The sequence below is a fragment of the Rhyacophila brunnea genome, unplaced genomic scaffold, assembly GCF_057557595.1.
Source record: "Rhyacophila brunnea isolate RB1 unplaced genomic scaffold, BYU_Rbru_1.0 scaffold_2, whole genome shotgun sequence".
Taxonomy (NCBI): Eukaryota; Metazoa; Arthropoda; class Insecta; order Trichoptera; family Rhyacophilidae; genus Rhyacophila; species Rhyacophila brunnea.
In genome coordinates, this window is record NW_028232859.1 from 23,130,194 (window position 1) to 23,146,353 (window position 16,160).

A 16,160-nucleotide genomic window follows, 5' to 3' on the forward strand; every position below is an offset into this window, starting at 1 on the left:
TTTTATGATTTGATTAAAATACTATAGAAATATCTATTAGAATGGGACGCTAAGCGACCTACAAGGTCTAGCGAGGCAGCTGGCTCTGCTAGTAGTCTATGGGTAATGAATGACTAATGACACACTGTTTTCTGCTATGGTTTGAGAACATAACGCCATCCTGTGATCCAATAGCCAAACTAAAAATACAGTGTTCTTTAAAATTCTCATATTATTTTAAATGACCAGTTAACCTACCCTGCCCGGTTGACCTCACTCTACCCTACACGGAAGCAAAAAAAAATAATGAACTCATACGATTTTTTTTGTAGACATCTGAAGTGGCTGACATCCATTTATTTCTCGTAAAAACAAAATCTGTTAATACAAACCTCCACTCTGGAGGCCCATATGATCTTATTAGGATCGGACATAGTCGTCTTTCGTATCTTAAAATTAATGGCTAATGGAAATCTTCATATAAAAACAACACGTCGTCGCTATAGGATTGGTTTGTTGAATATCAGTTTTTGTCGAAATCGACCTTTTAATGCATAATAATTTTTTGTATCTAAATGGACCAGAACCATCATTTTCTTTAAATTACATTGTAATGAATACATCATTCATATGCTGTAAAAACAACATTTTAAATATTTCCATGTATTTTAATATAGGATAATGCAATTTGTTTTTCGTCTCCTGAACATTTGACATTTGGTCTATTCGACAAACCAATCCTACAGTGACGACTTGGCAAAGGCATATTTAATTAGAATATAAATTAATACCAGGAATGATATAATACCATAATATGAAAAAGCAGACCCACAGGATACATGCCAAAGTAATTTATCGACACCGCTAACAATCAACCGAAACATGTCTACTACCTAATTATGTCGATATTTGTGTGTACAATTTTTGCATAGTGATTTCCTTTCAGTCACTCTCAAAGTATCGGAGTTGAAATACTTGGAATGTTTTTAAATGATTTTTTTATCTTTGGTTATGAGTTAAAATTTGATTTTTACTCGTGTAGCCTAGAACAATATTATTTGTTGCGTGCGCTCGAATTCCTACTAAGTATGTATATCTGATTTGATATATTTTTTTTTTTAACCTGTTATAATATTATTCTGAAGAATGGTCGAAATTCATAAATTTTAAATATACCGCGCATTTTTTTAAAATAAATTAGTAATGATTATGAGTTAAACGTAAACATCAGCGACCCTCAAAATATATGTAATGATATCGAAGCTATTTTTATTTCCTTTTAATTTAGATTTTGAGTGTTAAAATATACATTGAGAGAAATTATTATGTATTTAATGAAGACGAAATTTGACTCGTTAGTTGCCAACACAACATAAATATTGAGAATCGACATACTTTTCAAAAGAATTGTCGGTGAAAGTGTCACGTAGTACTGCATTGAATTGTGACGTACGTCTTTAACATTTTTAGTTTGAAGTTAAACGAGATTTGAGTCGTGGCGCCGTGTCAGAATCACAAATTGCAAAACTGCTGTTTGCCGGGTCTTTAGTCTTTCGACGCGTATCCGTCTTGTTTCACTTCTTGTGTTCTTTCGCGGTCTGCAGTCGATCGCTTAAATATTGCGATTTATCTATAGAACGGGATCGTGTGGTTAAGTTTTCATAATGGTAATGAAACCTGGGATGGGCCGCAAAGCGGCTACGAAGAATCCACCGATCCTTAGCCACGAATTTGTTATTCAAAATCATGCAGATATTGTATCTTGTATCGCTATGCTGTTTCTCATCGGATTGATGGTACAGGTGAGTGTCGACGGAGCATATTGAAAGCCACGTCAAATTGTGTGAAGTAAACATTGAGCGTATTATAGTATTTGTCAATGTCAGTGATGTTATAAATGGGAAACGGTTCATACCGATCGAGATGTCATTTTTTTTACAAGTCATATGTCAAATCTTTTCAGGCGACAAATCCCATCGCCAGTCTCTTCATCACCCTTCATCACAATGTGAGCGGAGCAGACCCGAGTCAGGAGAACCCTAGAGGAGAAGCTTACCTTTATGAAGCGGGATGGAAAGATTCCTGTGCTGTGTTTTTCTACTCGTTGGTGTGCATTGTTATGCATGCCATATTGCAGGAATACTTCTTAGATGTGAGTACTATTTTGAATGTCTTCCTGATTATCTGTCACCCGCATTATTTGAAACTCGTATGAAGTTAATATTCCATCTGTCTAAATAATTAATTAAACCTGTTTCCCATCCACAAAATGCAACTGCATCTTTAAATTTTATTTAGGGATTTTAACTACTTTCAATTTTCAATTATTGGATTAGTCGGATTAGACACTCAGTGTTATTTCTCTGAACACTAACAATCTCCAAATTATTAAATATTTTATCTCACCCGCATAAGAAAAGAAAAACATAACTGCCGTGTTAAAACTCTCCACTAGTTACAAAATAATCCATAATCCCCTGGTGAGGCAAATATACTGTTGTAGAAATTAATGATATACCTAATAGGTATATTATGATCTTGATATTTCATCTACTAAATTCAAACTACCTAACTGTGGTTTCTTGATTTTATTATCGTAATGGGACAAAATATTTATTGGAATATTTTGTACTTCTGCTTTCGAATCACCTTTTCACTTTTAGTAAACGTCTAATGACTAAAATATAATGCCTAAATATGAATACTACTTAAATACTTTTGTTTAATTATCAAAATCAAAAATTGTTTAAAAACTATGTCAAAAAATATCAGTGGCGAAGGTCCACCCTTCTGGCTGTTTGGATCCAACATAAATAAGTAGTGCACACTAAACTTTGTCAGTCAAACGTATTTGTTTTTATTGAACTAAGACTACAATTTTTAGATACTACTACTACTTTGCCATGATAGATCCTAAGACGATGATATGGGCCCCCACAGAGTGGAGGTTCTATTAACAGATGTTTTTACGAGAAATGGATGATAGCCACTTGCTCAACCTATTAGGTCCATACTCTGACTCAAAACATAAATTGAAAAACACTATGTGTATTTGCCAGACCCACAACGTTATAGGCTGACACTTAAGCCGCTCGGCCATCAGGTAGATAGTGTCTTTTCATTTCTAAAATTCAATTAAATCCTGCTTAATTCAAGCCATAGTAGATAATAGTCGGAATATATTTGTTTATTAAATTTATGCCATTAATTCACAGTGAAATAGATTGTCACATATTACAAAATAATCTCAATTTACTTGAAATTTGGTCGAAAAAAAATAAACTCGAATTTAATACTGACAAATGTGTGCGTACCTATTAGGTTTTCGAAATCAAGATATCCAATTATATTCAATTATAATAATATGTCAAAGAGATTAATGAAGCATCAATCAGAAAATAAAGATCAAAGGCATATAGTTTAACTCACGTTTATCATTTCGCTCACACATCATTTCTACGGCATTGCATGCGAGCAAGCTTCTAGGATTCGTCATGAGACTAGCCAAGCCATTCAAGAATCCAACCAATTTACGTACACACTATGTGTCATTAGTACGGAGTATTTTTGAGTATGGGTCTATTATCTGGAAACCTTACGAGGTTTCCTATAAGCTTGTTTTAGAGCGTGTTCAGAAAAAAATCTTCGACATTTTTATTTTAAAGTTTATAATTATTTTCCTTTTGACAGCTTCTCAAACAAATATTTTACAACTAACTTTCTTCTTTATTCTGTTTTTTAAATTCTATTTTATTGTTTAATTTGTATTTTTTTTGAATTAATGTTGTTTTTTTATTTAATTTCTTTATTTTTTGCTTTGTTTTTTTCTCTACCTTGTTTTTTCTCTAATTGTTTTACGTACTTTTTATTCTAAATGTCATGTTGTGAACATCCTGAATTAATAATTTGTTATGTGCTCAACATGTCTTTTTTTAAATAAATAAATATTTTTAGATATTTTTAAATGAAGAATATTTTTTATATATAGGCTATACCTATAGGCTTTAAACTAACCAACACCATCTGTAATAAATAATATGGATTCTTAATTCAACGAAAACAAATAAGTAGGTATAACTGCAAAAGTGTGCACTATTTTTGTCAGATCGCCCATAGCATACCTAAACTATTATGGTCTGGTTTAGGTAGGGTTTAATCGAATCTTAAAAACTAACCAGTACCATCTGCAATTTGTATTGTTAGTTCAATGAAAACAAATAAGTATGACTGACAAAGTTAAATGCGCACTATTTATTGCCACGTTTTTATTAGCTCGTTTTCTCGTTTGTCCAGTACAAATCTTGCAATCGATTTTTAAATAACTTCCCGACTAGCTAGACATTTGAAACTTTTAGAATATACCAGAACACGATGATAATGCATTCTTTTAATACTTTTAGTGATCTTTAAGCAGAATTGAATTCATTTTCAGTTAATTCTGTTTTGTATGGAAAGTTAGTTCGGAAAAAATCCGCAAGGTGGCGCTTCGATCGAATTCAATGCTTGCACTTTTGAGTAACGCCGTTCGACGATTTTGAAAAAAGAATTAACTCTTGTTTTTTACTTCATATCAAGTACAAGTTTTAAAAATCATCATATATGTTATTCAATTAATAAATGTTTGAAAATTTCTTATAATTGCTCTCTTTATTACGCATTTGATCATTTTCTTTCAAGTTGATGGGATAATTCATCAAAAAAATTTAAAAAAAAGTATTTATTAATACATAGAATTGTCAACTTTATATGATTCAATAGAATTTAAAAACGTGGTACATAAAAAGTTCTTTTTATCTTGTAATTATTTCGAATCCAGCCTACACTGCAATATATTATAGAAATAAAAGCAGTAATTGTATATTTTTCTATCGACAATATTGTAATAACATTAAACTATTTAAGTATATAATACTTACTTACTACTTTTAATTTTTGATTTACTGAACTCGGGCCACTAAACCGTAAAATACTGTCTTACAATGCCTTACAATTAAAAATTTATTCCACGAGACATCTTTCAGATTTGTCGGAAGGGCCATCCCTAGCAAGACGGCGTGCTCCCCAGCATAAATTTTCACAAGTCTGATTGTAAATATAATAACAAAATTACATGACTTACAAACTCTATGATTTCACTATAAAAATAAAACATTCCAATGAATATTTGTCCCAAGAAAATCATATTTTATTATGTTTTAATTAGCGAGACGAAAAATCAGGATATTAAAAAAATCCTATTAAGTACTTAAATAAACACTTCAGTTCAATTGCCACTGTCATGAAAAATCATACCTCAGTTGTGGAGGAAACTCGCCAACTAATAATCAACATTTTGTTTACTTGCATTCTAACCATGTAAACATGCCTCTCATTTGTATGCTTTGGCACATCTGTACAGATTTGTCATTATTAAAACTCAGTATTATTTTGTTACTTCGATATCGTTGGAATTTATGAACGGTTAGGATGTTGAGGTACTATACTGCTTAACCGGATGCGTTGAAGTTTAGTAACATTACTCATTATTGACAACAGACATACGATGCAGTTCTCGATGAATAATTTATTTGTTGTCAAGTTATATAACAATAATATGTAGATAACACACTGTATAAGTAATGTAATCATTCACACATGGGGAAGGACGAGCAAGTATGTGAGTAATTTGTAAGGTTGAGTGCCTCACGCTTGATTATGAATGTTTATTTGCACTTCATAATAACATTTCAAATAATGAAATTTCGTTTAATGTTATTTCAGAAAATTTCCAAGCGATTCCACCTATCAAAATCTAGACTGAGCTCGCTAAATGAATCCGGCCAGCTGATGATCTTCCATTTGATGACCGTTTCGTGGGGCGGAGATGCCATCTTACGTGAAGGATTCCTCTTCAACTTGTCGCTTCTCTGGGAAGGTACCTATATTGACTTCAATAAATGTGTACACCATAATATTTAAATGCTTTTCCACTGCAACAACAACAATGTCTATATTTAACTCATTTAGTGCTAACACTGCGACTGGCGCGTTTGGAGTACTTGGCCATTAGATATAATTGTTATTTAAATGTGGTAATTAAAAGTTCAGCAGTGATTGTGTTAAATTTATAATTTCACATAGAGAAAAATCATGAAAAAATTTGAATAATTATAATGATTTCCAGGATACCCTGATCATCCAATGAGCTTCTTGCTGAAGTTGTGGTGGGTGGTTCAGGCTTCGTACTGGCTCCACGCCCTCCCCGAGTTATACTTCCAGAGGATAAAGCGAGAAGATTGGTCGCCGCGCATTCAGCAAGCTATCGCTGGATTCGCTTTCACCTTCGCAGCTTACACTTTCAAGTAAGAAGTAATTTTTACTTAGTACTATTGACATCCACTAAATTGGTCGACTATCGTAGCTGATAGGGACGATATTGACTTAGCGAACGTTGAAAATTTGGCATAATAACATGTATATTTGGTTCCAAGGTTTCAGTGTTTCTATTTTCCTCATTTCCTATCTCGTTCACACACACTGCACAGCTAAAATTGTCTACTACCATAGTATTCGTGAGGGTTTTACGAGCATTACTCAATATACAGAAAAAGCAAATTCTCATAACCTTTCATTATCTCGGAAAGTAGATCTACAGTTTTTTTACATTCCTATCTGTAAACTGACAATGAATAACCAATTAGTGAAAATTTCAGATCAGTTGGATCAATATCAAAACAGGCAAATGGTGTCACCGCTTAACCAAACCTTTAGCGATGTAAACTGTGTACACTGTTTCTGCCCTGTCACACTTTGTGGGCTTTATAAATAGTACATATTAGATCACATTGTACTTTGGTTGAGTTGTCATACCGCTCTGCCTTGGACTGGGTTTTGTGCGATTGTCTGGGATCCATCATAATATTACTGTTATTATTTAAAAATGACATCCAATGTCAGTTCTTTTTGACTTGTGTAATATCAACTGGTTCAAAATCTTTTCAGCTTCCAACGAGTTGGTGTGTGCCTGATCGTGTTACATTCTCTCGGAGAGCTCTTTGTCCATCTTTCTAAGTTGGACGGCATCATCAGAGCTGACAGAGAAGACAGTGTTTCCAAAGGTGATGTTTGTTAAAGTACTTACTCTATGTGTTTTATTATTTCTGCACATTGAATTTCAGCTTTTGAATTTCTGTAGATAATAATTTTTAAAAAATTCCCTCATTCTATTTGTGTCACCCACCATCATAGCCTTTACCATTGTATTGAGATTCGACAAGCGGCTGCAATGGTAACTGTAGAACAGTGTTTAGTTAATTTTATCTCAAGTAGAACCATATGAATTTCTTGATGCTACCTTAATATTTTGTGTTAAATATCCCACATATCTGTTGCAGTATTCCGAGCAGGAAATGGTGTTGTGTTTGTCGTGGTCAGACTATGCACGATGGTTGTGGCCGTGCTCACTTTCTGGTACGGCCTCGCCCAAGAGGGAGCCGTCACTCCTGCTGTCAGAATCGCAGCACTCATCACTGTCGGGACATTGCAGGTACGCCACCCGTTAAAGTTTTCTTAACAAGCCTAGTAAAGTTAGTATCTAAGGATGAATAGCCGTTTTTACGTATCGCTATTGTAGTTTCTGCAAACTAATCATATTGATTTTATGAATATTATTATGTCTTCTGAAAGATTGATGACAAATTATTTTAATTATCGCATTCAATCGGTAGAAGTCCATTTTACAATTAATAGCATGTTAATCATATTAGATTCCACAAACTATATTTCTTAAGTGGATATCTATTTTGGTTGACTATCACTAAGCTATTCTTCATAATGATTTAACAATCAAAATATCTAGACTAAAAAAAAATTTGGTGCTTAATATTATACACAAATTACATGAAACAATCGTGTGTATCATAAAAATGACCCTGGACCCGGAATAGAATAGTTTCTATTCTTACCTGACCAGACTGTCTGCGAAGCTATACAATGAACTGCTCTTATTGTACCTCTCAGTTATGTTGAAGTTTAACTTTTCGGATGGTCTCCATATAAATGATAGTTTGTGGCATTTGTTCGGTGTGGCCACCTAACTAATATTATCGTAATCGTAAACCGTATTAAATTGTAATCGTATTGTAAACCGGTCATTACATACCACAAGCATAAAAACGATTCAATCAGTTTCTGAATCAAAGTGCGTAATAGTTATTTATGATTGACGATTGCTCACGATGATTACCGTGAATCTAAATCTTTAAGATTGTTCATGGTGTACATATTACATTTGCAATTATTTCGTATTCTGATGATATATATTTTTTTTTTGTAATATTTTGGATGAGATAACTCTGGCAAACGGTTCATTTCTCAGTTTTAAAATATTGTTTTACAAAATATATAAAATTTTAGATCTATCTGATGTTCAACTTCATAACTCAGCAATTAGCGATGGCAAGAGAGGTGAGCGCTCAACAATCCGCCCTCCTGGCCAAGGCTAACAAGACGGCAAAGAAAGAAAAACCAAAGAAAGAAAAGGGTAACTACAATTCAATTCTATTTTCATAGTCTATAGATTTTCTAGTCAATTCTCAGGTTCAAATGATCTTACAATAATATTATTATTTTCCGAGTTTTAGCTCCTAACTGAAGATATCAATTTATTAAACGCATGCCTTCATTCACAACCTTAGAATTAAACTGCTCGTTCAGCATCATAATGTTGTTATACATACGTAATATCCTCCATCAGTGTTTACTGACACCTGTGTGTGCATTATATTGACTTAATAATGAATAATAGACACCAGTGGGGAAGGGTGAAAATTTGTGGTTTTTGGAAAGAGGTAGGCTCTGAAGATATGAGAAAAAAATACACTTGTCAGGTATACTTTGGGCAATAAGAAGATAATCCAATACTACTACTGCTGAATAGGTACACACTAGTTACAGCAACACCCTAAATCGATGAAAGTTCAATAGCTCACTGACAATATAAAATTTAACGGTGAGTTGAAATTATGTATTTCCCTAAACATTCATACAACACACGCAACATACGCACTTAATAATATATGTCATCTTTGAAAAAATCCGTCGTTATGCATCTGTTCCAAAACAATTTACAATTTTACCAGTATAACTACATATTTTGAAATAGGTACTTAAATATTTAAAACACTGATTGACTTCTGTACAATATCAGATAATTTATCCACATTCAGAAAACACAATAATACACTGAATTTAGATCACAAATCAAAATAATGTTCATCAATATGTCAAGTTTTTACTGACAAAACTGACTGGATAAATTACGTTAGTCTATGACTGAACTAACTGATAAAAAAAAATTATAATTATATCTGATTGAACCCATTAAGGGTAAGGGATAAGTACCATAAAATGCATATGCAAATTTAAAATCAATAAAATCAAACAATAATCATAGGAAATTGAAATTTTCTTTATCCAGAATTTAGGTATATATGGGGTCCTGGATAAATTTGAAACGGCTCATTATCTTAAAAATGACCCCTTTATCATGCCATAGTTAATACTTTTATCCAAAAGTGCACAATTCATTTGATCTTCTGAGCTATACCCCCAGACTATTATGCAAAATGTAAAATACATTTAAGGGCAGAGAGCGGTCGGAGTTCTGCGTTCAACCGACCGTTGACCGCTAACGTTCAGGGACAGCAGACAGGTGGCGGTCAACAATAAGCGTTCCATTTGTTTACAAACGTTGTACTGACACAAGCGCTGCATAATGCTTGACCGCTATATTCCGACTGCGAGTGGAAGTGAGAAAGCACCGCTGTTGCGTACTCACTCCCCCGTGTGGTTTCGCTCTATGTTGTGTGACTGCTCAGCGGAGGTACGGCGTTCTTTGTAATTCCGGGCATAGAACTCCAGAACTCCAGCGTTCCAATTGACCGGCGCGGTCTGACCACCGGCTGTGTACCCATACAGTATGAAGTCCATACAGTACAAAGAACGCCGAACTCCGAACGCGGAACGCAGACCGCCTGACCGCGCTCTGCCTGCGCAAGCCCTTAAATTTCAAAAACTATGCACTCGTAAAACCCATGTGAAAGTATATAAAATCATATCATATTTGATATATTATTATTTTCAATGGCATCCACGTTGGCAAAGTTGGTGAAGGTGGTATAAATACGAAGCTGTGGGTCCGCGGCCTCCAACTATTATTCATAAAAAAGGGTCTTAATTGAAACTTCACTCTGTGGAGGCTCATACGCTCTGTTTATGAGTAAACGTGTGTAATGTAATAAAATTTTGTAAATGTGTTTAGTGTGAGACAAAATTACAAAATTAAAGAGAAAGAGAATGATCCGGACGGATAACCAAAGATAAAAAAAGCAGAGAGCATAGAGACAATAATCTACAGGGCGTGAATACTCATGTTGACCAGAAGCCATCCGTCGCATGGCAACATAAATAATACTTCCTTGTACCTTCATAGAACTTCGAAGTTGTCATCTGAATATTTTTATATGCAATAAACGGGAATCTAAATTAAACAAAATATAGTTTTGCGGGCGCCATCTTGCTAAAACGACCTAGCTCGTTTGATCTGATATTAGAACATTAAGAAATGTCACAACAAGGAAAATAAGAGTCCGTTTAAGTTTCAACAATTAAATATATTATAAAATACCAGCTACTACAAAAAGATCACGTTCGCTTAAGCGAACGCGATTGCAAATATCAACTAGGGTAATAACTCAATTGATTAGAAATTTGGAATATGACTGAACGAACGATCGACATATGCTAATAATCTAAAAATGACAAGCTTGATGGAACGAATATAATATAATGAAATAGAAGAACCGGAACGTCACGTATGTTGCTCGATAGCATCCGCCATCACTCCAACTCTTCTGGTTTATGTCACGTCCATAATGTGATTCGGGTATATTTCGTCCAGGACGTCAAAGAGTCTGCAGAGGTGTTGGTACTAAAGAGAGCGAGTACCCACACGAACAGCCTTTTTATTAATTTCAGTGTCACCAGTGAAAAGATGCGAATGTTTTATAAATTAACATGACACGTGGTAATTTCCTTTTTTTGCTTTATACTGAATTGATCATTTATCTTTTTTGTTTCAGGTAAACGGTCCAGCGTAGAAGAGTCTGACCTTCCAGAAGTCGACCAAAACACAAACAAAACCCTGAGAGCGAGGCCTGCCGCTACTCCCAAAGTCAAATAACATCCATCGCAGATTGTTAAAAACAAAACACGCACAATCCGCAACCAAGTCGTGTCCCATTCGTCTGAATAATAAAATATGCGCTCAATTCGGCCATCGGCTCTCATTGACGGTCGCCGACTCGCTCGTGTCTATGGAAAATATTATATATATTTTTTTACATTTTTCGTTGTCATTTCGGAAATATTTTTACTTTTGAGATTTGAAGAATGAAATGCAGTGTTAATTATATTATTAATGATGTAAGTTTTGTTTAGTAAATGTTGTAAAAATTAATGTAGTCTACCGACAAGGTGTGAAATGTCAGGGCGTCTGATGGAAGAATTCAGTGTGGGTGATGAAGCGCTTTGAAGCGAGTCCTAAAACCGTGTTTTTAAAACAATATTGTCATAAGATAAATGTGTATCTAAACAATAAATATAGTTTTATTTTCATATGTTCAGCCATGTAGGAAGATCATAATTGATATATTTTTTTATTTAATCATAATATATTTACACTCCTTTGTCCATTATTCATATTATTGCGCAGTAATTAAAAACATTGTCCATTTTGTTTTTAATTTTTTACTGTACTCTGACTGCTGCATTTCAAATACCACTAGGACATTTATTTTTCTCTATGGTTAGAATTTATTTGATAAAACCTCTTATTTATCATAGATCGGATTGAAGATGGTCGCTCTGCTCTATTGGTGTTGACTTATCATATCAAATACTGATTTTGCATATTTCATTAAATATGTGTGATATGTTAAAAAAATGCATAATGGATTTCAATATCTTGTTTTAACATGATGGATATCAATTGTTGAAAAGTTGAAATGGTATCTAATGTGTGTCAATTTTAAACTTGAAGTATGATTCTATTTGAATAAACTTTTATATACAAAATATTATTGTGTTTTATTGATTAACCTTGGGAAAAATGTATATTATTTAGAAGTATATATTATTATGTGGTCTCCCATTTGAGATTTTGTAAGAAGGCTTGTTTACAAAATTTAGCTCGAATTTTGCCCCACTCGTTCGTCAAGCTAAAATTTATTTAAAAAATTTGCTTACCCTGCAAAACACACTAAGTTACATGGGTACTCGTAATCCAAAGTTTTACTATTGTCCTTTTCTTGTCATAACTTTCATATCTATAGACTCCATCTACATCATGGGTGGCCAACCTTTTCAGCAGCCGGGCCACATTCTAAAAACGAGATTTCCTACCGGGCCGTACAACTGATTTGTTTTATAATATAAAACAAAAAAGAAATATAGCGTCGTTGAATCTACAATACCTGCTATGAGTACAAAACCAAATTGTTCAGGAGACGAATAAAACTGTTTTAAAAAATAGGTAAACATGTTTGAAGTTGGTTGACTATACAATTTGATGACATTAATAGTTTTACATTGATTGAATAATAAAAAAAAAACGTTAAAAAGGAAAGAAATAAACAATAAACCTTGATTATTCTCTTTATTAGCATATGACAGATATTGTCAGCATCTTTTTGATTACATAACAGGTATTTCTTGTGAACAAATTTTTATAATCAATTTTAGAAAAATGAAAAAATATTATACATAGTATTTTATAATCAAGTTTATAGAAAATAAAATGAATCAATTAAAGAAAATACGTATGACAATCAAAATTATTTTTTTATATGTTAATTAATTCTTGGAATCTGACGTAAACCGCAAATTGTCATAGAATAAGTGATGATCCTTTTCAATAACGTTTTTCAGCTCTTGAAGGTGACAATATTTGTTTGCAGAAATCGGTAGGTATATCCTTGATATACATTTTTTTAGGCACGCTTTTGCCCATAGACATATTATTGCCTGATTTTCTTCGTTGCAAAAGAGGTAACTATTCACTTGAATAGCACAAACAATAGTTGATAACATCACCATTCGGTAAATATTTAAATTGACGAATATTATTGACAGTAGGGTCTCCGTCTTTCTTGCCTGGTCTGATTTGTATGTAACTGATCATATTGTAAAAAAAAATCAAAATTTAGTACTTTCACCCATATATGGTTGCTTCTGTCGTTGCTAATCTCATCCGTGCTATGTAATCCGATGGTCAAATGAATCAAATAGCGAAGTCATCATTAGAGCATGTTTGTAAAATGCAAGATTTTTCTCCTTGCCCAAATATGTTTTGTAAAACTCTTACAAACCAACCTGATGGAATTTCTCCTTTAACTGTTCATCGCAACATATTTCACAATATTCCATTTGTAAATTTCCCGGTAATAAATTCACGTCTATGGAGAATGTCGTTGCAAAAGCAGCAAAAAGCACACGGTGCTTTTTAAAATCTTGAGCCAATATTGAATCTCAATTTGCGAAATTAGCACAACTAGCGGCAGCATTTGATATTATTTTTATTTTCTCACTGCTCCACGGGCCACAAGTTAATACCCAGTGGGCCGCATGCGGCCAGCAGGTTGGCCACCCATGATCTACATAGAAGACATCTATGGGCTAACCCAGTGGTTTCCAAACTTTACTAAGCCTCCCTTTTAAAAAAATCTAATCTTGGCGCCTTCCCCCCCTTATTTCATTAAATAATACAGACACCTTTTTAAATAGTCAAAAATGTACTACTACATAATACAAAAATGGAAAAAAAAATTAAATTCATTTTTAAATTAGTTTGATTTTCATGCGATGAATGTGCTTGTTTATTAGCACAATCAATTTCAATAGTAGTCAATCCAAATTCATCATCGTTCATTGACAAATGGATTCTATCACGGGCCCCCAGTCCAGGATCTTTGGCGGGCCCATCTATCTATCGCTGAGGTTAAGGGCAGTGTGGTGCTCTAAAGTAGTGTTTCCTAAATTATATACAGGAGTTGTCATTTAAGTATATCAATCATCATATAGGTATCACATCAAATTGCAATGCACAACCACATATTTAATAGTCCCGAAACAAAGCAGCGCACAGCGCAGGCGACTTTTTTTTACTTTTCATAAAATAATATGAAAATTATATTAGCAAACTAACCAAGAGCTCAGTAAATAGATTTTTGTTTGCTTTATAATATTATCGAGTGCACATAGTTTAACTGTCATAATTATTAGTATAGTTAGTGTCTGTGTTGTCCACGCTGTCTTGTCTTTTAGATAAGCCACATAGAAATATTAAAGCAAACATTGTGATACCGTATGAAGGTCTCCCACAGGAGACCACCTCAAAGGACGGACCGAACCATCAACTTTCCCATAGCACCCTAGCCTACGTCCACTCTTCGCGGTTCTCGCAACCCTCGGCCGAGCGGAGCCCTTCTCGAAATCCAAAATTCAAATTCGTCCGCGCGCCCGCCAAAACAGACGCGGTCTACCGATAGCGCCGCCACTAGGCCACAGTCAATCTGTCGGTAAAACAGGAACGTTCGAGAGCGCGATGACGCCGAATCTGAGGGTTGAACGCGCGCGAAAAGCTCTCTCTTGCATCGGACACCGAACGAACAGCATCTCCAGATTCTCCAGCCCAGCAAGCATCTCTCACCTCGGAGTCGGATGCCGAGAGACAAGCACCTCCAGCCCAGCGAAAAGACGGCATCGGCAAGCCGCAAGCCCTGACTCTCTTGCCTCGTACCCCAAGTATAAGCATCTTCAGCCGAGAAAAGCAGCCTTCAGCAGTGAAGCCAATAGCCAGCAAAAACCGGGTCTACAACCGCCAACGACAATACCCTGTACCTAACTGCGACAATATAATAAACACCAGCCTCAACAGCATACATGTGCGTTTCTCTCATTCCACCCCGCTTCTGGCCTGCTAGTGATACGGCCTTCACCATTCTCCTCGACGGAGAAAGGCCGGTATCATTTCTGATCGCCCGTCAACGTGGGGCTTGTGCGCAGAATTGTGTCTACCGGAGCCAGCATCGACCCTGAGATAAGCCAGCAGAGTGAGTACAACTATGAACTTTATCAAATAAGTGACATTTGCAACCGTTGGAGAAACGCACGGCCGGTTTTTTTTATATCGCGTGCGCAATCGAGACACGTGGTGATATGTTCCTCGCAGCGGTGATGACGCGTTTCGCGCGGAATGTACTCCCGCAAGTGCATTCAGTGTCAAAAGCATTGCGAGACAATGCTGGGGGCCGCGCAAAAGCCGCGTGGTCCCAAACCCTGGACATCAGCACCCCAGTGGCGCCCGACAACAACATCATCGACATCGGCTCCATCCCAAAACATGACGCCGCCATCGATCACCAGCACGGCGATGTTCCTCCGATCAGCTGATCGACCAATCGAAGCTAGTTTTGTCAGTAATATATCGCTATTTACATTATCAAAAGCACCACATACGTCAAAAAACGCGGCTAGTACATCATTTTGGTTTAACATAGCTTCATCTACGTGTAGTGTTAAATTAAGTAAGTTATCAATACATGATTTCCCTTTTCTGAATCCTGTTTGGCTATTAGCTATTAGGTAATATATTATGATATTCCACCCACCATTGCAGCCTGTATTTTATAAGGGTTACAAACAGTTTGCTTTGGCAGGAACATAAAGATATTGGTTGCACGCTTTTGCCATCTGTTTTGCTAATAAAGTGAACAAATGATTCTTTCCATTTGGATGGATAGTCATTAGGATTAAACATTTCATTAAATATATCTAATAGAATTAGTTTGTATTTAACGGGGATTTTTTGTAGTATTTTGTAATCTATGCCGTCCATACCAGGGGCTGACTTTGGATTAGTTGAGTTTAGAGCTGTGTTAAACTCAATGAGGTTAAAAGTGCCATCAAAAAAAATATTTTTACCGCATATCGGCTCCCAATTTGGGTCAGTGGGAGCCCAAGGTGGACATATCTTATTTAAAGCGATTTTGATTTTTTCTTCGGTTTGTAAATTTTCTGTCACATGAGTAGGGTTAACTTTAATCTAATTGTTTTTAAAAATTTTACATTTATTCCAAACGAAT

The 16,160-nt window shown here is 34.9% G+C and overlaps 1 protein-coding gene across 1 annotated transcript; it reads left to right on the forward strand.

The window, feature by feature from the left end:
- Positions 1–1,526: 1,526 nt before the first annotated feature.
- TRAM (translocating chain-associated membrane protein 1) lies at positions 1,527–12,095 on the forward strand. The gene is made up of 8 exons (XM_085947216.1): positions 1,527–1,781; positions 1,943–2,131; positions 5,740–5,893; positions 6,143–6,320; positions 6,961–7,076; positions 7,353–7,504; positions 8,374–8,500; positions 11,100–12,095. Exons 1-8 carry the CDS (start codon positions 1,644–1,646, stop codon positions 11,198–11,200), a joined length of 1,155 nt encoding a protein of 384 aa, XP_085803342.1. The 5' UTR covers positions 1,527–1,643; the 3' UTR covers positions 11,201–12,095.
- The last annotated feature ends 4,065 nt before the right edge of the window (positions 12,096–16,160 follow it).